Below are 21,383 nucleotides of genomic sequence, written 5' to 3' on the forward strand. Positions count from 1 at the left end.
ATGCAACTTCAACTCTTCCTTTTGTCCACACATGACATGCACTGGGGATGCATGGAAGGATCAACTGCACATTCTTTGAGCCATGTACGTACACACAGAAAAGAAATAAAGCTTAAGCAAAATAAGGTATTACCAGTCTAAAAAATACCAAACATCTGGAAGTTTTATCATCATTTTCACATCACCAGTCACTTTCAGCCAAGAGAGCAAGACAACAGAACTAACTTATCACAGTTCTCAGCAGCAGGGAACAGACCACAGAGCATGTCAGACATGTATTTGCACTTCATCACTTTCTTTTTTTAAATAGGTATTTTCCTGTTTGTAACAAGTGAGCTGTAAAAATGTCATAAAACAAAGGCAGGAAAACAGAAATATTGTAGTGCAGAATCCTGTCCTAGCAGTTTCTGCTGCACTAACTAAAAACAGAGCTAAGGAAAAATCACTGTAACTCCCTTAGCATTCAGAAGGCCATGAGGAAAAATCCCTCCCCTACTGTAGCAATCCACAGTTCTTTTCTGGGTAGTAAGACCCCCACTAGGCACTTCTTCCAAAGACATCTCTGCTACAGCCAGCCTGACCTGAGCAGCTCCTGGAAAGGGCTACTGCATTGTTTAGGTATGCTGCAGTAACTGGGGGGTGCTGGAAACCCGGGGTTTAACTGGCCACACATAATGGAACAGAACAGCAGTTTGTGTATTTAGTCACTCATTAGGTAGTGCTAAACAAAATAATAAGGCACAACCATTCATTTTAACACAGATGGCAAAGCAGAACATCATCAACAACCACAAAAGCTTCATTAATAGAAGAAGGACAAGAGTCCCTTGCTGCTGTGGCAGCCCAGATAACCTGAAAGCTGCCTGCTTGAAGAAGCAGCCACCTGAACAGCCACTCTGGGTATCCTAACCTTGTTCTTCCAGTCAGTGTGCCATCAGCTTCCCATGACTAGATACCATTTGACAGAGAGAACAACCTTGTTTTCTTTTCTCTCTCCACAGCTATTTTAATAACATTTTTAGCAGAAACCTCATCTCTAGCTTCTTTCCATTCGTTCCTCCTCTCTCTTTCAAGGTACAGTGGTGTGGCTCCAGCCAAGCCTTAGAACAACAATGGCACAAGCCTACTTAAGACTTACCATTCACTCTTCCATTGTTTTCTGGGGAGTCTTCTCACACTACAGCCATCCAGACAGAGGAATCTTGTTACCCCCCTCAAATCCCTACTGCAAGCACTTGAATACCTCCTACTCCTAATATTCGACAAAAAAATGTGTTGTTTACACTTTGTTATGCACAACAGCACTGAGAATTTTTAGATTTGCTGAAGAGTCCAAAGCAATTCAAAAGTTAATTTATACCAGTTTCAGATCTCTTGTTTTCAAAGTTTTTCAAGCATAATCATGAGAACAAATAAACCACAAGGATAAGGAGAAATAGCAAAGCTTGGACTCAAATATATTTATGTGTTACAGCTGCTATGTTCCCACCAAGTGTTTGGCTCATTCTAATCTGACATTTCAGTCCTGTCTGCCTGTGCTTCAGATTAAACAGTTTGTGCTCTCTCATATCAATAGAAAACAATTGTTCTTTTACAAGGTAAATTAGGATGCCAGCAGTGAACCATGGGAGCTGAAGAACTAGCAAATGTTTAATTCTGCTACCAGTGCCATACACAAACAGGTATCCTGCACAGCTCATAGCTTGAATCCTAGCACCTTTGCATAATTCACATTCTTGGTGGAAGCTGCAAACTCCTTCACCCAGAGTCAAAGTTCTTCCAGTCCTCCCTGCTGCAAAAGTAAAAGTCAGATGTAGCAAAGATTTTTAATCAGGGTAAAGAAATTCACTCTCATAAGATTTTAACTCTGTGCAGCTATTCTGGGAGATGTCTCTGCAACAAAAGAAGGGAGAACCAAACATAAGGTAGTTAAGCAAGATCCTTTTTATTTAAATGAACTGGGAATATTTTCTCAAATTAAAAATAGAAACTTTTAAAAATCTGCAATTCTGAACATTACATATACACATATGCTACATACTGTCAATTAGAAATGTTTCCATTTATGACAAAAATGAAAAATTTAAGGTTATTCCGGATTAGAGACTGGTATCATTTTTCAGCATTTCTTTAGAATTATAATAATGACGTACAGGATTATCTCTACTTCAAGACAGTGAACCCTGTTTGAAACAAAGTTAACAATACTGATAGATGAAGAGGTACTATTTTAGATCAATATATTGACTATTTCACCTGCCGGAAGGTTTTACACTGGTAAGAGTTTTGGCCTTGTTGATAAAGTCTACTGTTAACTAATTCAGCAATTCAACCATATGCCTAAATTCAGTGAAATAACTCTAACAGTACAAATGTTAACTCCAATTGCTAAACAGATTTGAATTTCAATATTGTAAATCACAGTATAGTATTATTTAGCAAAAATACTACCACTGCCTCCAAAAGAGCCACAGTGATACTATTAAGGACATTACAGAAGTGGGCGTGAAAGAAGAAAAGGAAGTTAGAGAATGTAAAGCATTCCAAAAATTGCCAACATAGGACATCCCTCATGCTCTTTTTGAGTACTACTGAACTCTAGAAAGCTTAGCTTTTTCACTATATTATGCATCCCACACACCCCCAACCCTCCCACCCAAAGTTTAAAAACAAACTTCTCCAAAAAGTCCCTTTCAGGTCTATACAGCAAAACCCACTAAATATTAAATAATTAAGAAAAGAAAAAAAAAAGAAAAGAGAAGAAAAGAAAAAAACTGACAAAACTACAACTGAGCTTCTCAGACACACAAAGAGACACTGTGGACCCCATTACAATCCAAATTTAGTCCAATGTAGTCATTCAAGAGCACCAAATAGCAACACTGATCATGCTGGTAAATTCATTTGTGAAGAGTATAATACAATATTAAAATCTTAACTAAACACTTAGAAGTTTTAAGAAAAATGTATATACAAAAGTCTCTGGTATACAAAATGTATTTTTATGTAAACGTGTATGTACTGTATTTAACACAAATCAACAATTTAAGATAAGAACTTGAACAATTTTAAGAGAATTCCTAGGCAAAGGCTGTTAATCTAATTAATTTATATACTGTGATGTAAGGTAGAAAGCCCAGTGTAAAAAAGTAAAAAACCAAAAAACCATGTTAATCCAAGCCTTGAACAGTGGTATTTGAGAGGCAGTGCCCTGATCACAAAATATTCTGTACAGTAGTTTATGGCATAACATTCAATAGTACATTTGGGATTTACAGTACAGCTGACATAAAACAAGTGGCTCAGGATCTGTCAGATGAATGGAAATGCCAACACCCTTGGAAGAACAATTATGTACTCCAATAGAAGAGTCTTGAGCCTCATTTATATAGCCTGGAAATAAGAACAAAAAAAAATCAGGAAAAAATTTATAAAGACTGAATTTTAATGTAATTTAAACTGAATGAAGGGATAGATTTTAATACAAACATCAGCATGACTGAATAACTTTTTTTGGTTTTAGACCTCACAGCATACTCCTGTTGCAGCAATCAGAGCAGCCTTCCTAAAATAGTAAAGTTGTAATAGGTCTAGAATTGATTTAAGTTTATTACTTACCCCTCAACATTTCCAATGTGTTACCACTGTTCCACAGAGCTACATGAGAAAAAGAAGAAAAAAACCCATAAAATAAACCCATTATTTTCTTTTGTCCACAAATGGAACAGAAAAACTGTGTCTAACTTAAGTGAGAGAAGCTCAGTTGGCCTAAGATGGTCTCAATGTTTAACTCATTTAATCAAGTATTTTTCAAACACGATGAAATAGATTAATGGTTTTCTCCACCAACCTCTCAGGTTATTTTTGTTTCATTGTAGAAATAAATGGATTGCCTATTCAACACCCCTCTTTTGTAAATTTAATCCAGCCTCACATTTTGCTCTCACAAAAATGCTGGCTGCATTTGAGGTTGTGTCTTTGACATGTATATAAAAATACCTGTGTGAGACACATATACCTCATGCAGCTCTTACTTGTACTTAGATATCTTAGTGTTACAAAAATATTTGCATCTCTTTTCAGCAAAATTTTCCAGCTGATTTTGAAGGACAAAAAAACCCCAAGTCCAACCCTATGGCATTCCTTAAACCTGCAAAAGTATAGGTGTACAGAGATCTAATCAAAGTAATGTCTTTCAAAGTATATCCAAAAATAATTTGTAGGAAATCAGAAAAATCAAGTATAGCATAAAAGCAAAGAGTATGCTGAAATTTGATTTTATTCATATGGGAATGCCACACTGAGAAATTCAAAGCATGTATGCTATAATTAGCAGTTTTTCAAATTACCTCAAATTAGCACATCAGAAGACAGCACTGCATCAAACTGAATCTTTAAATTTTAGCATTTTATCAAAATAAGTCAGGACTGCACTGATGGATCTTTATGTAAAAGACTATTTTATGCTAGTAATTTTTAGGTTGTTCAGCAACGCTGAATTAAACTATTTACCAGTGACTGAAATATTGTAAGAAAACATGCTATGAACCTCAAGAATATTAACAGTCATATTAAAGATTCAAAGATCAGAGAAGGAATTCTGAGGCCTGGGAAATTATTAATTTTCTCTTGTGTAAAATATTGAAAGTCCTTAAAACTGGCAAGTCCTTAGATATGCCAGTGGAGAGTTTTTCAGACTTAAATTCCTCATCAGTTAATCTGGGGAGTAAGCACCCTTAAGCTGCAGAACAGAACACAACAATTGTGTTCATAAATATCACTAAAAATATTGTTATATAAAGACTTCTTTCAGAAGGAGATATGGAATGAAGATTTGGTCAGTAAATAATTATTGTAAAATACAGTCCTAAATAATAATAATAATAATAGCCATCCTCATTACCATGATCATCAGCAGATGTAACCATGAACTCTGTCAAGACCCAAACTTCGTGCTCTCTCTATTCACCTGTTATTTAAAGTGTAGTGGTATCTTCTCTGTAAATACTCAACCTATACCTTCAGTCATGAAGTTGCAAAATAAGGCACAGTGAGCTACAGATTTCAATCATAAATTTAAACTGTTCTTAAGCAACTTGCAAATTTTGCAAAACCAAATAAGGAAGTTGTGGGATATAGAGTATTATCCCCCTGGAAACTGAGTCTTAGAACTAGCTCATGTTTTACAGCACAGAGGCTGCAGAGGCAGAAAATAACCCAAACATCCTCCTTTTTTTGAACACAACCCGAGCTTCTTCTACATTCTAGTCCTATCCATGCACAAACGCCCATTTTCTATGTTCATGCTTCCTGTGTACCTGGAATACTTGCCTTTTACACAGGAAATCTCTTCTCACCATTTAAAAATAAAACTACTCAGAATGCATTTCCATCCTATCTCTTTCATCTGCTATCAGAGCATTTTAATAGGTCTGTCAATTTAGGACCAACCACTGTGCTGACTAAATACCTGATTACATGGATTTTAAGATCAAATTTACCAATTACTTTTTTAAATTGCAGGAAAGTACTTCTATGCCTGATGTTATGTAAAGAATATTTCAGAAATATACATTATACAGCATTTGCTATAGTGAAAAATCATGCAAAAAATCCCCACAGAATTAAGAGATTCACTTTAAAGCATGGTGAAAATTGGAAATGTGATTAAAAAGAGAAGCTGAAGTAAGGACACATGAAGGCATGCAGTTTCAGACTTGGTTTACCTTGTAAAAACAGGATTGTGTATACCATATAAATGCTCTTTATGATAACCATTATTACCATTTTCCGTACTGTAATAAAATAAATACACCAAGAAAGACCATGTTAACTATAAGATGCACTATGTACAATATGGCTTCTAAGACATGTACATGGATGATGGTATTATATGCAAAGATAAACTGTGTCTGTACAATAGAATATAACTTTTTCTTTGTAACATTCAAGAGTTATGGTATAATTATAACTTTACATTTTATAGTATTTTTATATTTTCCAAAAATCAATTAATTATTTTTCTATTCTTGTTGAGTTGGAGACTCTAATATAATCTATCAAGTCTGGAGAAACAGAACATGTTACCTCTTTTGAAGTAACAAGTTACATTAAAAATACAAACCCTCCCATATTAATAAAATAATTTCAACAAATATCAGCAAAAGTCTTACGTTTTCCTGGGTATATTTTTGAAACCAAAAACACAGAAAAGGAGGAGTGATTAACTAGACTCTAATAAGTGAGTAATTTCAGCTGTACATGCCTGTTTTCTGCTCTACTGACTTGTGAATGTGCAATGATAAACAACCACTGTGAAATGGGAGAAATGCAGTGCACAGACTAACTGAACAATGAGCAAAACAAGGAGCAGAAAAGAAAACAGTAAAAAAACTGACAGGAAAATACGTAAGAATAGTTATCATAAAGTAAAATGCCAAGTCCCTGAGACAGAGGAACTGCAATTGAAAAAGGAGAGACTGGTTAGGAATAACTAAGACAGCAAGAAAGCAAATAATTAATAACTAAAGGAGACTACAAATCAGGCACAATTCACTTTAACAGGTTACTTAGCAAAGCTAATAACTTGCACATTTGGAATTATTTACATAAATGCTGCTCACAAAGCTCTGAAGACCTCATTCTGGCATAAGATTGTCAAAGTCAGAGCCAGCACTATCTGCATTCATGGCAAGTCAAGGCTACCAAAGGCCACCTGAAGGAAGCACTTTGCAGGCACTGACCCAAACCTGCAGCATTACATATGAACATGCAGTTCTAATCTGGCAGCACAGGTTTAAGAAATACAGAGCCTTCACATGAAACACTAGAAAAAACATTTTAATCCATTTGCCATTTAGTTTATTTTGCAATATGTACTTACTCATCATAAACATCCTCTGTATCCATCCTACGATAGTATTTAGAGAGTTTTACAGCAAAAATTATGGCAGGAATTAGAAACATTGAAGAGCCTCCCAAACCAAACCAGAAGGTATTCTGAAATAAAAGCAATAGAAAAATCAAGGAAAAAAGGTCATGGAGAAAACTAATCAGGAAAGTACTGAACCCCTGCCTGATATTCTAACCATTGTTACCAAAAGAACACAGCAGAAATTAGTTCTTGCAAATTTTTGTCAAAATATGAGTGTCCAGCACTTTCTTATGGTGCTTCATAACTTGCAAACTGCAGCCCTGTTTGTGTAACTAATTTCATTATTATACAGTTGAACTGAGTTATCACCTGGTGTTAAAATTATGATTTTTCAAATTTGATTTGTATTGGCTGGAGGCATTTTGACTTCCAAGTGACTCAGCTAAGGTTTACCATCAGGGAAATCATGGCCCATCTCTCACCAGAGGGGTAATGGCTCCACAAAGGAGAACAGAAGCTCTGTAAGCTCTGAGCTAATCAATAAGTATAACATAGACTGGGAGGTTTTCATGGTTAAGCATTACCAAAATTACACATTTCACAGTTGAGCATTACCAAGGCCAGAGTGTTTTGGCTTTGGCTGATTACATGTATTACTAGTAGTGGGATTAGGATCTGATTAAAGTGCCATAAAGCTAAGTAGTTTAGGAGGCCTTTTAGGTACCTCCCAGGCACATGGTGTCTTACTTTACTTTTAATATAAGCTGTCTTCTTTCCAAGTCCTTTTATCAAGATGAAAAAGCCAGTATTTCCCTTCTATCCTGCTACAAATCACGCCCAGTGTCTCCAACATACAGAAATTAATCAAGATCTGTCTGCTACAAGTCTAGAGATAAAAACTTATTCAGTTTTTCTAGATTTCAGGAAAGATACCTGAAAAAGTTTTTGCTTGGTATTTTCTACTTGCTTCCTGCCCACACCTCACCCTTGTAAGTTAGCAACAATTACAGATGAAGCTTCAGATCTTTATGCTTTTCCATTTTCCATTTCAATGTGTTTCAGAATCTGTTACTTTTACAGAATTCTTGCTAATAGAAGCTTAAGTTTACTGAAAATTCAGAAAGTCCAGCACTGGTTTGTCTTTGGACTTGAACATTCTCCTTGCATAACTTTTTGTGTGATATTTTATTATCTTACTTTGGAATAGTTGAGCCAGAATAATTAAACACAGATGTATATTGAAAGAATTTTCCCCTTGATGCCTCAATTCTGAGTAAAAAAATGTTTCTTACCACAGAATCAGCTATGTAGCTGCATAAAAAAATATCTACTGCTGTATCTATCACATTGGCAATAGGCTTGCATGCAGCTACTTCCATTGATATCTGAAAAAAAATTAAATTACAGTTTTAAGTATCTAACAGAATAAAATAATCTCTAAACTTTCTTAAGGTATAGTGTACTAAATTGTTATGTCTTACCCTATCCAAATTCAAAATAAATAACAGTAGGATATGCTACCAACTGAAAGTCTTTTAAACATCAGCTTACTTTCTCAAAGGCTGCAGCTGAAGAGAGCAAAATAAAACAAGACACTAACAACATCAATTTGAACTATGCAGGGTCAGGTTGAGTGAAGTACTGGCAAAAATGGTAGATTTCAGGCTAGCCCTGAAAATGATACCATTAAATTTGCACTTCATTCCAACCAACACAACTCATCATTTCCATCCTGTAAATGCAACAAAACTATAGGAGACTGATTTTCCCACTCACAGTAAGTACAAATGTATTAAAACCCGAAATGATAAAACACACTATCAAAGTAACATTATTATTATTGTCATCATTATTATTGATTTTATTACTAATATACTGTTTAGCTTTCTTATTTTTAAGCACAGCTTCTCTCAATAAAGTAAATGCACCTTACCGACTCCTTGACCCACTCAGTGTACTGCTCAAAGTAGCCAATTATGGTGTCCATGTACTTTTTTGTCTCCTAGGACCAGATCAAAGAGAACAAAGGCAAATTAACCTCTAGCTCTGTGACATCATAAATTAAAATGTACTTTAATCAAATGGAGCTTACCTGGACAATAACTTGGGAAGCATTGTTATTTATGAGATCCTGGGCAGCATTAACAGCACTAATGACATTTTTCACCTTAACCTGGACAGGAAGAGATGGTGTTTAATATAAACAAATCCCCTTCAGGCTGTTGCAATGCTCTATGGCCACTGCCAGGAACCTATTCTCTTGATAAACCAGTGTCACTGTCTTGTCAAAACCTGACAAAAAATGCATTTACAGACAGAACATGAGCCTGCCTAAGGATTCATGATCATCTCAATATTGTCTCATTCTGAAAAAGGATGAGTCAGTGGTTATGATGTGGTATCTCTTCCTGGAACCTACATAACTAATTTGTATACTAGGATAGGTTTTATGTTCCACTCTCTTTCCTTAAATCAATGTCTATATATACAGTACAGACACACAAATTGCACAGAAAGAGAACAGTGGGCCATGTACCATCACAACAACTCTTGATGACTGAAGAGGATTCTGTACGGCCAGAATATGCCTCTAACTACCTGAAGGACCGAGATATTTTTTCACAACCCCATAAATTCTCTCACAGAACACACACAAAGGACAATGTAAACAGAGCCTGAAAATGTAGAGATGTTTCCTAAATATACTTTAGAGTCAAACATCATGCCTTTCTTATCAACACCTTACATCATGGCTTCTTCCCTCCTCACCCAGTTTCAAATGACAGATTCTAATAGATACTTAGCTGCTCTGCTGCTGTGGATGGGTGAAAACTGTAATGGAAGCACTAAGGTAGGTATGGCCCATAAAGCTGCTGAGACTATGACTATGCTACTGGAGTGGCTGCATTCTTGCTACCACAGCCAAGGCAGGCTGGTGGCTGAAAGCTTTCCTTCCAGGAAAGCAATCACCCTGCTGCTCACTCTCTGGCAGAGTGAAGCCAGCTGGTCTCACTGTGGTGCAGGCACTACTTAGAGGGGAAATGTGAGCTGCCCTGGGAAAGCCTCTCTACAGATCCAGCATCCTAGAGCAAGGCTGATGGTGCAGAAGCAGGAGCATAACCAGTAAAACCTAAAGAAACAGACCCCAGTGGGAGCTGGGCATGGAACAAAAGCTGGTTAAGGATGTGAATCACACAGCTCTCTTATGTCAGTTATACTTTTGCATTGTGTTTTGTGGTTGTTCCCCCCAAGGTTCTGCTTTCAAGGATTCTAGAAAAGAAATCCCTACATTCTGAGAAAAATTAATAACACACTATATAGACTGGTACTGAAGCCTACTTTATCGCCTGACAGTTCAGGTTACAATTCATATTCCCAAAACCATCCCAAATTTTCTTTTTATTTTCCTTTACTCAGAAGAGAGCTCTAAATCCTTATTACTTCCTCAATGCATTACAATCTCATGCAATAATGGAACAGCTAGAAATAGAAGAAAACTGTACTGAAAATACATGCCCTGCACATGTGGCAGAAGGATTTAAAACATAAAAACGTTCCTGTTGCCAGAAAGAAAAGCTTACCATAAGTTCAGATGATGTCCTCTTCAGTAACCTAATGCTCTGATTTAAAGTGCTCTATTGAAAAAGAGGGAAGAAAAAAAAGCTTGAAGTACTTATTATAGGTAAGAGTCCACCTGTTTTAACCTTATATTCATGCTTTGATCTTCTACACATTATTTTGTTGTTAGTATTACACATCACATTGTATACAACAGTAACAACAGCTGCACCAAAATTAATACATTTTGGGTTTAATCACTGAATCAGTACTTCACCAACAGCACTGATTTAACTAAAGTTAGATGCAATAAATTAAGTAAGACTGGAGGGAAGATGGAACAGTTAAACTCAGACCCAAATGTTCAGAGAATTCTATATTGTGCAATTTCTGAAGGGAAAAAGCACTTACCCTAGCTTTAACATATTTCTTGACAGTCAGTTTTGTAAAAGAAAAAAGAGATGAGAATAATTAGGAGTTAATTAGGAAAGAACAGCATAGAATCAGAGTGGACCAGAAGACCCAGTATTTTTCTGTAAGTGATACAGACACACAATATCAGATGCTAGGACAAACTAAAAGTCTTCATGATATGTGGAGGGAAAAGCAACACCTAACATGCAGGAGAGTCGCAGCTTGTCACTGCACAAGACAAGTGTCAAAATCAGGCAAAAGCAGCTCTTTTGGATCTTTCACAGCATCAATAAAAAAGATTTTGGCTTTACATTCTACTCCCAGGAGTTTCCAATTCCAATACAGTTAGGTGATTGCTAACTCCAAGAAATAGTGTCAAAGTGATAATGGCTTTTATTACTGAAGACCACTGACAAGCCAAAAAAGAAAATGAGTGATTATGGGGGTTTTAGGGCTTAAGAGTTTCGTAAGGCTCTCCCCTGCTTCTTCTTCTATTCATATATAATCACAAATAGCTATATAAAAAAATGGAGAGAAGGCCATTATTTTAGACAGCATTATAAAACAGCATTTTAAGTAAGAAAACTTACTAACTTATTAAACATACTTTAGCCAGATTACTCCTCATTGACACAACTTGTGCTTACAGAAGTCCAGCTTTCTAACCTCTTGAAGATATTTCGAGATTTGCATTTTCTACAAGGATGTTTCAGTATTGCTTTAATGTTTTACCATAGCTTGCTCCAGTGGAACAACTTGCTGGTTATGAATCATTCGAATGTTGTTTGCATGTCCTTTTAAGGCGTTTTCCAGGGCTCCTTTTGGCTGCAAAAAAATGCAATTACACACTATTGTTCAATAATCTCAAAGCTTTCCAACAAAGCAAAAAACAATGAAAGTTACACATCCACTCCAGAACAGTTGATGCTAAAAATGGGGTATGACAAACTGAGTTCCTCAATACAAAGAGGGGGAAAAAAAATCACTGTATTAATAATTCAAACCTAGAAACCAAACCAGATATACTACCTTGCTTATCTGGCTATAACATTATCAGGACAGATTTAACTGAAGAGAATTTTCACATGATGCACTAAGTCATTTTAAATACAGAAGAGTGAGCACATCTCCCTTGAACTCACCACAAACTTGACTGCAGAACCCTGCAGCACTGCACCCCAGCTGGGACAAGCATCTCCCAGTGATGGGTACTTGCTTTTGGTTTGGAAATGTGGACATCACCCTGAGGCACACTCTGCTTTATGAGGGGCACAGAATTTTAAGTATTTTCAGCCAGTCACTTGGAAAGGCACCTGTGAAGGGTATTTCCTATTTTTGTGGCTCCCACCTTCCAGCCAGATGTGAGTTTCTGCTCTGATTTTCAAGTCCAAATGCTTGTCTGGAGCTCATGCCCATTGCCAAATACTGTAAGATTTGGTTTTATTCTCAGATATAAACTTATTTTCCATTTCCTTTTGGTGGCAAAACCATTTGGTTTCCTGCATACACACTGAATACACACTGCTAACTCCATTTTGGATGTGTAACAATCAGTGCTCAGAGATCTGCTTTGGACGTGCAGACCTCAGTGCTCAGAGATGTGTTTGCTTCCTGTGAAGTGTTCATGTGAGCACTCAGCTGGGTCACTGAGCAGTTTCAGGATGCTTCATCTCCTGTACTGAGTGACTTCATTTACCTAACTCCACATGTTGGTTGTATTGCTTCCTCCTCCATACCCTGACCCCTTGGTTTGATCCAGGTTTTATTCCATTTGCTCCTTTCAGTCAAAAAAGCTACATTCAGTTTTGTGTCAGGTGCCAAAAGATGCAAACTAGACACTCAAAATTAATTAATTCCGTAAGTTTTTAGGGGGTTTTTGATTGGTTCTAAGAGCTATCACTAGTAAAAAACTGAGATAATAAAATATCATTGGAAACCAGTACCACTTTTTAAAATAATCTAACTTTTATAATACATTGTATTATTGGAGTTTTGGCCTCTTTTTAAAAGACATTTAATAGATTACATGAAATAGCAGCTAAAGGAAGAAATAAAAACATACACTGTAACAGTGAACACATTTACTTATTTACACAATTCTTTCTTTCATATGAAGAAATTACTCTATCTGATCTATTCTTAATTCTGAAGCTTCCTTGAGAGTCTTCTACAAAAAAAAAAGTGAAAGCAACCTACCAGCACAATGCACTTTTCTTTATGGAACTATGCTTGAAGAACCACAGCTCTCACTTAAACCCAGAGCTGTCTAACCTTGACATGAGTGCATGAGTGGCAGGAAAACCCTTCACCCAACAAAAAACCCAGCAACATGCATGACTGAATGATGTAAGACATAGAGCAAATAGAGCAGGAGCCTCCCCTAGTGCCCTCCTCCATTAGAGAGGGATTGATATCTGATATATTCCACACAAGGTGGTCTCACTCTGCTGTGTCCCTCAGTGATCCAAGCAATTGCACATGTGCAACTTAACTCTTCCTCCTGCACTGCAGCGCAGGAAATCTGTCTTGGGCTCATTCAAACCATGACCCTCATTCTGAAAAGTGAGTATGACCTGACCTGGACATGCATAACGAACAGTCACTGAATCAACTGAACAGTCACTGTCAACACAGATCTGGGCCACTTGCAGATTCATTTGTGGGCCATGTTGTAGCAATACCCTCTGACCATTGTCCTGCATTCAAAAAGCCCTTCAGATAAGACAGTTTCTTTTGTGCATTTTCCCTCCACAATGGAGCTCCAGTTCTCATTACAGTCCTTACAGGCTGCCACAGTATTAATTCTGCATCTAACCAATTTTTCTTCTAACTGGGACCCTAAAATGTAATAGGAAATACTGAAATGGAGCATTCCCCTCACTGCTCAAGCAAAGAGTGGAATTTAAGAAAATACATTTTCAAAGCATAAAAGAATACACAAAAATCAATAATTAGCAACATTTAATATACAGTTCATATGCAACACTGTCTTTCAATAATTTTCCTTACATGACATCGCAGAATGTGAGTAAATGTTTGAAGTACAAAAATTCTCCCATAAAAAGTCTACCTTCTATGCATTTATACTTACGTGGTATATAAATTATATATTTTATGTATTATTGTATTGCTGAATTGGACTTACCAGCTGGTCTGCTCTCGCTTCTAAATCATTAGCAAATGAGAGAAGATCAACCTTGGTAACACTTTTATTGATCTGAAACAAGATGTGAGCAGTAAGAAAAGGAGTATGGTGTTATTTTATTTACAGACAGTTTGCATTTAACTATATCATCTACTCTGTCTACTCTTTATTTTTTTATTTATTAACTTAAACTTCTTAAGTGCTTTTTTCCTCAATTTGTATGAGCCCCCAAAATATGGTGTTTCACACATAAGCAGATTTTTCTGTTTTGCCCATTGGTAAATAAATATTTTACTGTATATTTTGTCCCAGTCATATCTGTAGTTGACTGCAGTCTCACCTCTGTCAAATATGCTGAAAAGTCTATTCCATCTATTCCTGAAGAGCTGAAATTCAGAAGATTCTCCTTCCCAATTTCATCCAGCAGAATGATTTTGCTGAGGTTTATCTGAATGTGTTCAATTTTAAGTGCTACATCTTCTGTATACTGAGAGAGAAACAAAAGAAAGTACAAAAGTAGTTTGCAACCAGCACATATTCTGCTATAGCCCCTGCCCAAAGCATCCTGTGCTTTTGCTGACTCCTCATTTCCATGAATGAGCACACATTGATTTTTTGCTCATATCAGTTTACTTCAATGAAGTTGAACAGAATCCACCAGGCCATGTTCTAACCTGCCTTTGTCTCTTTCATACCAACAGATTATTTGCCTTCTATTCTGTTTTAACTAACATCCCCCCAGGAAATGTTATCCTTTAAGAATGTTAAGTTCTACCCCTGGCCCTCAGTAAGGAAACCTAGAGAACTCAGTATCTCAGTTGTGGCCAGGACAGATACTGTTTGCCACAGGACTGGATGAGACTCCTCTAAATCCCTTCAGTGGTGACTAAAGGTGATTGGCTATTTATTGTTACCTGAACCTTTCTGCACTGCACTCAAACCATGTTACCTGCACTGCCTGCAGAGCTATAGCTGGGGAATCTGAAAATTTGACTTCTTTTGCAGCCTCCTCCATTAGTCCATTGTGGAAACTCAAAATAACTTTCCCTCTTAGTGACTCTGCCTTGTTCATTTTCATTATCTATCATTTGGGGCAGGGACTGTATCTATTAGGTGGGCACAGCACCTGGCAGAATGGAACATGTATCCCCAAGGGGTTGCTGTAATGAAGACAGATATAACAGGCAACCTCAAAATTAGTACAGACCTGTAATGACAGTGCAGTCATATAACATTACAGCTTAACTGAAAAGACTATTTTACCCCAACTACTTCCAACCAAACCAGAATAATTCTTAGAACCAAGGTATATAATATCCTGGATCAACATAAATCTCACTGGAATCAGAGGATAACACACCCACACACAGGTGTTTATATAAAAAGAAAACTGTCACTGAACACCACAAGCAGTCTTCCACACAAGTTTCAAAATTAAAACAAACATTACTATCAGCTCATAAAAAAAAGCACATCAGAAAATCCTCCCTGGCCCTGGGACTGGTAAAAAATATCTTATTTGTAAATCAACTTCTTCAGATTAGCTTTGACAGCTCTTGCCTCCCTGTAGGATGTTTTGTGTGTAAAAACCAAAATCCCATAAAAAACACAGACATGCTATATGGCGTTTCAAGAGCCAACATCCTTCAGAATCATGCACTCATTCCTGGTTTCTTTACTTACCATACTAATATTTAAAAGCTCATTGATATTAAACAGATGTTCTAGGTGAAGGGAAGTATAAATTCCTTTGTTTTCCTTGCAATCACTGAAAGAATAAAAATACACAGATCAGCCTAAGAACCACCTTGAGGACCAAGTATTAACAGAATGATTAAAAATGTTTTCTTATTCTAAGAAAACCAGTCCTTTAGAAAACAAATACTGATTACATTTTTTGAAGCTCAGTCAAGAAGTGATTAACAATTTCTGAAAGATGCAAAGCATTTTATCAATTAGCTTGACTAATACTGTCATACAGTAGCATGCTGACTATCTCTAGTAACTCAGATATATGGAACAAATGGAACAAATGGGTTTTGCTTGAGAATCACTAGAATCAGAATGTCTTCTGGAACATGTGCAATATTTTGATGTGCCCGAAATATGAAGCATAGAAGATACCACAAAACCAGTATGTATAAATTGAATGAAATAAAAAATAGTTAAATATGAACTGAATTAAATCTTATTCATAACTCTAATACCTGTACACTTTCTCAAAAGTCAAGTTAACATTCGGATTTTTAAAGATGATGCCAGCAAGATAGTTTTTCCAGTGCTTATTTAGTAAGTAAGGTGTATCCAAAACCTAGAAAACAAAATTCAGTAATGTCACTATAATTCCAAGTTTCTTTATGTATTTATTCATATGTGGTCTTCTGACACATAACCACATCTAAGCTTATCACCCACTAAGGAAAATACAAACAAAACCAGTGAATTCAAACTCTCTGGAGCATAAAGTGAATATTAAAGCTCCCCATTACCAAGGAACAACTGAATCAGAAAAAATCTGTCTCCAAAGGAAGAAAAGGTGCAGTATGAACACTGGAAAGCAAATTAAACAAGAAAGGATGAATGTCTCTATTTGGTTTGTAAGGAGCAAGTAAAACCAAATCCAAATTCACTTTAAGTGTCCTATCAAAATGAAATGCCCTACAGAACAATAACAAGAACTTTGGGAGTCATGGGGATTCTATTAATTGTTTAATAACATGAATAACCTCACCTTGAATAAATTTTTATCTTCAAAGGGCTCACAGACCAATTTTTCTACATTTCCGCCTGTGACAAAAGTGAGCACCACTACAATCATCAGCACCCAGGAGAAAAGAAAACTGAATCCAACACCACTGAAAAAGAAGTTGAGTAAGTTTTTGCTTTATAAGAACACGTTGTGTATACATATATATACATACTTGGGGCAACAGTGAAGCTAACACTTAGCAGCTATGACAGAAATATGAAAACTTATTGATGGTTGAAATAGTTCTGTTTTCCAAATATGTTCTTGCCCTCTGAAACATCTTAAATGTTTCTGCCCTGTAAAGTCTTCACCTAAAATGCATTTGAAACATTAGCACCTGGGCATGCAAACTGTTTTAAGAATGACATTTAAGGGACACAAAACCATACAATTTTCTTTTTTGAATTCAACTCTCTTGTGGTCTCAAAAAAGTTTTAGACTTTCAGATACAATCTTCTCCTGCACCCAGCAGAGATGACATTAAACCACTCCTAGGCACTTTCCAACCCCAAACATTCAGAAGCACTCTCAGAAGATCAAGTGTTTCTTGTCTCCTTGCATGGCTTTTTTTGAAACTTTGAACAAATGTTCCAAGTCTACTAGAAAGTTATGAATTTCCTCAGTTTTTGCATTTTCCAAAGGGACTTGCACAGAAATTCACTGGCCACAGCACTTGCCTTATAATGTTAAATTCAGGTTTTATCCTTCAGCTCTGATCCTCAATGAAAGAAAAACTCCAAATCCCCAAGTCCCTCCATGTTAAGTGTGTGAGATCAATATTTACTTCTATTCTCAGCACATACACCTAGGTAACAAACCAAATTCTTTTCATATCTATGTGCTTCAAAAACTCAACCAAACCAACTTTCTACCCTTATTTTCTTTTTCTGGTAAGTGAAACTTACGCCATGAGAAAGTTTCCTCCAGTGTTGGAGATACAGCCCCTGGTTGTTGGAGAAGCATGTTTATCATACCCACAGGTGCCACACAGCAATCCAAGGTAGTAAAAGACCAGAATCAGGACCAACATGCAGCACAGAATGAGACAACCCAGCCACCTAAGGAATAAAAGATAAAGTTCTTGGTTATTTTCACATGAAGAACACACTGGAGACCTTCAGGAGACATCATGCAATACCATATTCCCAAATGTCCCACTCATGGTTCCGTTTGAGAAACCAGTGTCAGCAAAGATACACATATTTGCCACACTAGCATGTATTTTGGACCAGCCTGTTTTGACAGGCCTGGATTGCAGTCAGCTGCTACTGAAGGACTGGGGGACACCCAGCACAGGAACAAGGTGTTCTCTGGGTAAAGCAGGTGAACTGTACTGAAGCATCCAAGTGCTCCAAGTGCAGCAAACAATTATTCAAAGCAGATGTTTATCAGCAATTTATTCATGAATAAGTGGAGAAATTTATGAATGTGGACTGGCCATTGGTCGTGAAGTACAGAGTTGCTGTTACTGTGAGGCTTACTAACAATTTTGCACACTGTGCTAGGCTTGTAATTGTAAATAAATATATTTAAGGATGTAAAAACCTAGGCTTTATGTGTCTGTGCTGGACTGCTTTCAACGCATGGAACAGTTAATGGAACTTGATCAGGAGAAAAATCTTGGATAGGAAATGAACTTTCATTTTTATTAATTACATCATGTAACAGTTCTATGTGTCCAAGTATTTGGAGCATATCCATTTATTCACACATTACATATCTATCCTTTCATTCTCTCCCAATGCCCTCTGCACTTCTTTTTCCCTTCTGTTGTCACCTCTTCAGTTTTTATTTTTTAAGTTTCCTTTTCTCTTCCCTGTACTTTTGTAGAGAAAAATCTGTAAAAGAATTATTGCAATGAACATGCATGGCAAATAAAAAGAAAACTATGAATGCTAACAGGCATATTTATGAAAGGATACCTATTAAGAAGTACAAATAATGCACCTGTAATTAAGAAAGGAATAGATAGAAAGTAATTTGGGCAGCTACAGGCTTATTGGTTTCATTTGTAATTGAAGTACTGTTAGGTTAGGTTTGACAAACCAGGTATTTAAGTGCCATATAGATGAGATGTATTCTCCTGTAGCAGAATAAAACAATATATTTGATTAAATGCAGTATGAGCTGCAATGAAATTATCAATAAATTTGTCAAATTAAGGCTCACCACAAAAGCTATCAGATAAGAAATGGGCTAAAGGTAAGATTCCAAGCAAGGTTCTAAAAGTTCTGTTTTCTATTCACTTTCATTTATAAATGCATTAAAGCCAGCAACACACATTCTGTAGCACTGAAACCAATTATGGCACAAACACAGAAACAAATATTGATTATAAAGTCAACTAAATATCAAACAAAATCTAGAGAGAATTTAATGAGCTTGTGGACAGAAATTACTAAATCTGGACAAAGATAGATGGTATGAAATGAAAAGTTTTACAAGTCAAAATAGGAGCTTACTCAACTGTAAGAAACACAAAAGTCTTGATAAGTATGTTTTTCTCAAGGTACAATCAATCACAAAGACCAGCAGGGACAAGCACAGGTTCATGAGGATTTATAAGGTGTGAAGCAGAATCCCTGCTACTCCTGCACTGCACTACAAAAGGTGCAGCAACAATGGATTGGCTCCAAGGCCTCTCTGGTCCTCTGCCCTCACAATTCACCAGCAACTCAATGGAAACAAGACTTAGATAAAAGGTCACCCTGGCATTATGAAATAATCCAGGGTTCCTTTGGGTGTTACGACTTTGACATCCACCTGTATCTATCCTTCCTGAAAAAGACCTGAAGGTCTACAGAGCAGAAACCACCTCTTGCTCTGTGGTGAAACAAGAGGTGGTTATTGATCCAGTTACTGATTATACAATCCAGTTATTGATTAGCTGTGCTTTTTGCTTTTATCAAAATGCCACTACCAAACAGCTCCTTTATCCATCTTTCTTTCACTGTGCTCGTCGTTACCCATTTACTTTCCTTTACAGAACATAAAAATAATACAAAGTATTAACAACAGGTAGCACTTCAGTCCTGCCCTCCTTCTTGTACATACCTGTAGAAATCATACTGCTCCACTAGTGGAAAATAATCTTGAACATATGCCTCACTCTGCGTAAGATGCACCATCAAATCTGCTAAAATCTTCTGAACAGGGAGCGCTCTTGTGAAGGTAGTAATATTTGAACCAATGGATTCCAGCACACTTTTGATGTCTAAAAGAACAAACATATTTCACTGTTACAGATCCTTAGAGGAAATTTACATTCCATATATGCATTATAAAATGTTATTAAGCCATTTGCCACATGAAACAAGCAAGCCATGAAGACAAGTGTGAGGAAAACACAAGCAGGCAACAAAAGCATGAAGCTTTGAAGTAGCACAACAGCATTTCAAAATGCACACTTTGTTTTAGCATTCAGTTTAATGATTCAAGATGCAGACATTGAGCCAGAGATCTTCCTCTTTCCTCTCATTATAATGAATGTGTCACTTTTTATCTAGCCAACCTAAATCTTGCTTTTCATGCAATATTGCAAACGTCAACACTCAGCAAGACATTTAGCCACCAAGTCTACAAAGGAGAAGAACAGACTCTATTTAAACTCCATGTCTTGGGAATACAACACTGTGACAGAAATTGGAGCGCCTAGATTGAGAATCTATACTAGTCATTTTCAATCTTATTAAAGAGATTACTTAAATGAACTCATCCCAATTAGTTAGCAACACTCCAAAGTAACAATCCATTAAGCCATTTTCCCCTCAGATTATGCCCTAAGATGCTACCTTCTACTTACAGTTTTAATAGACACAATTGAGAGATACAAAGACATGATTAATTCACTTATCATACATATTGTCTCTGTGTAAAATGCAGTTTCTCTACACTCTTCCCTTCCTTCAACTGGAAACGTACTTGAAAAAGCAGGATGTGTAACTACAGGTTGTAATTTTGTGGTAGGCAATACTTCCTTCTTTCTCAAAACACAACCGGACAAGCCTTTGTCTGTTTGATGATTACTCCTCAAATTCAACCATTTAATAAATCACAGTTGTTTTAGAAGTTTACAGATAAATGCATTTTTTTTCTAATAAACCTATTTATTTTATTTGCTTTTGTAACTCAAATTTAGTTTTTATACAAACAAAGCCCCAACAATTTATAAATAGATAAATTATGATGCTTTGTCTGTGTTTACACATCTCAGATATGGAAAATGAGTAAGTCTGCCCTAGATTTCCTAACGAAAAGTATAATATCAGTTTTAGAAAACTGGCTCATTACAGGCAAGTTCACACAGTACACTATGCTAAAATGTATACTGTGCTACATTTTGCCCAGGAGGGGAAGAAAAAAAAAAAACAAACCAGAAAAACTTACAAGGAACAGCTGTTTATATATAATGCAGAACAGGTCCACAATGCAAGAATGAAAATTAAAACAGATTAGTATACATATGCTATACTACCATACAGGTACAGGCAAAGAGCAGAAAGGGTAAAGCCTAAGTAACAAAACAACTGAGACACCATTTCAGTTATCCTTAAGGCGTATTTTGACTTTCACTTCACCATCTACCACATTTTAATTCAGCAGCAGGAGGGGGTCAGCTTTCCTAACATCACACTCCTAAATAT

General features: G+C 36.4%; 1 protein-coding gene across 11 annotated transcripts in view; it reads right to left on the minus strand.

The window, feature by feature from the left end:
- Positions 1 to 1,921: 1,921 nt before the first annotated feature.
- The window catches only part of PROM1 (prominin 1), a 62,383-nt gene continuing 42,921 nt past the window's right edge, over positions 1,922 to 21,383 (minus strand). For 5 of the 11 annotated variants that reach the window (XM_030947720.1, XM_030947715.1, XM_030947716.1 and 2 more), the window contains 17 exons: positions 19,795 to 19,954; positions 17,646 to 17,798; positions 16,723 to 16,846; positions 16,199 to 16,302; positions 15,675 to 15,759; positions 14,332 to 14,478; positions 13,992 to 14,063; positions 11,579 to 11,671; positions 10,844 to 10,861; positions 10,456 to 10,509; positions 8,967 to 9,047; positions 8,808 to 8,876; positions 8,167 to 8,259; positions 6,884 to 6,999; positions 5,727 to 5,795; positions 3,619 to 3,657; positions 1,922 to 3,393 (listed from right to left, as the gene is read on the minus strand). In XM_030947720.1, the coding sequence (XP_030803580.1) occupies positions 3,639 to 3,657; positions 5,727 to 5,795; positions 6,884 to 6,999; positions 8,167 to 8,259; positions 8,808 to 8,876; positions 8,967 to 9,047; positions 10,456 to 10,509; positions 10,844 to 10,861; positions 11,579 to 11,671; positions 13,992 to 14,063; positions 14,332 to 14,478; positions 15,675 to 15,759; positions 16,199 to 16,302; positions 16,723 to 16,846; positions 17,646 to 17,798; positions 19,795 to 19,954 (1,457 nt within the window). In that variant the 3' untranslated portion in view covers positions 1,922 to 3,393; positions 3,619 to 3,638. Of the gene's footprint in view, positions 3,394 to 3,618; positions 3,658 to 5,726; positions 6,459 to 6,883; positions 7,000 to 8,166; positions 8,260 to 8,807; positions 8,877 to 8,966; positions 9,048 to 10,455; positions 10,510 to 10,843; positions 10,862 to 11,578; positions 11,672 to 13,991; positions 14,064 to 14,331; positions 14,479 to 15,674; positions 15,760 to 16,198; positions 16,303 to 16,722; positions 16,847 to 17,645; positions 17,799 to 19,794; positions 19,955 to 21,383 lie in introns of all 11 variants that reach the window. The other 6 variants (XM_030947721.1, XM_030947719.1, XM_030947725.1 and 3 more) reach the window with 4 other exon arrangements.

The sequence above is a fragment of the Camarhynchus parvulus genome, chromosome 4 (genome assembly GCF_901933205.1).
Source record: "Camarhynchus parvulus chromosome 4, STF_HiC, whole genome shotgun sequence".
NCBI lineage: Eukaryota > Metazoa > Chordata > Aves > Passeriformes > Thraupidae > Camarhynchus > Camarhynchus parvulus.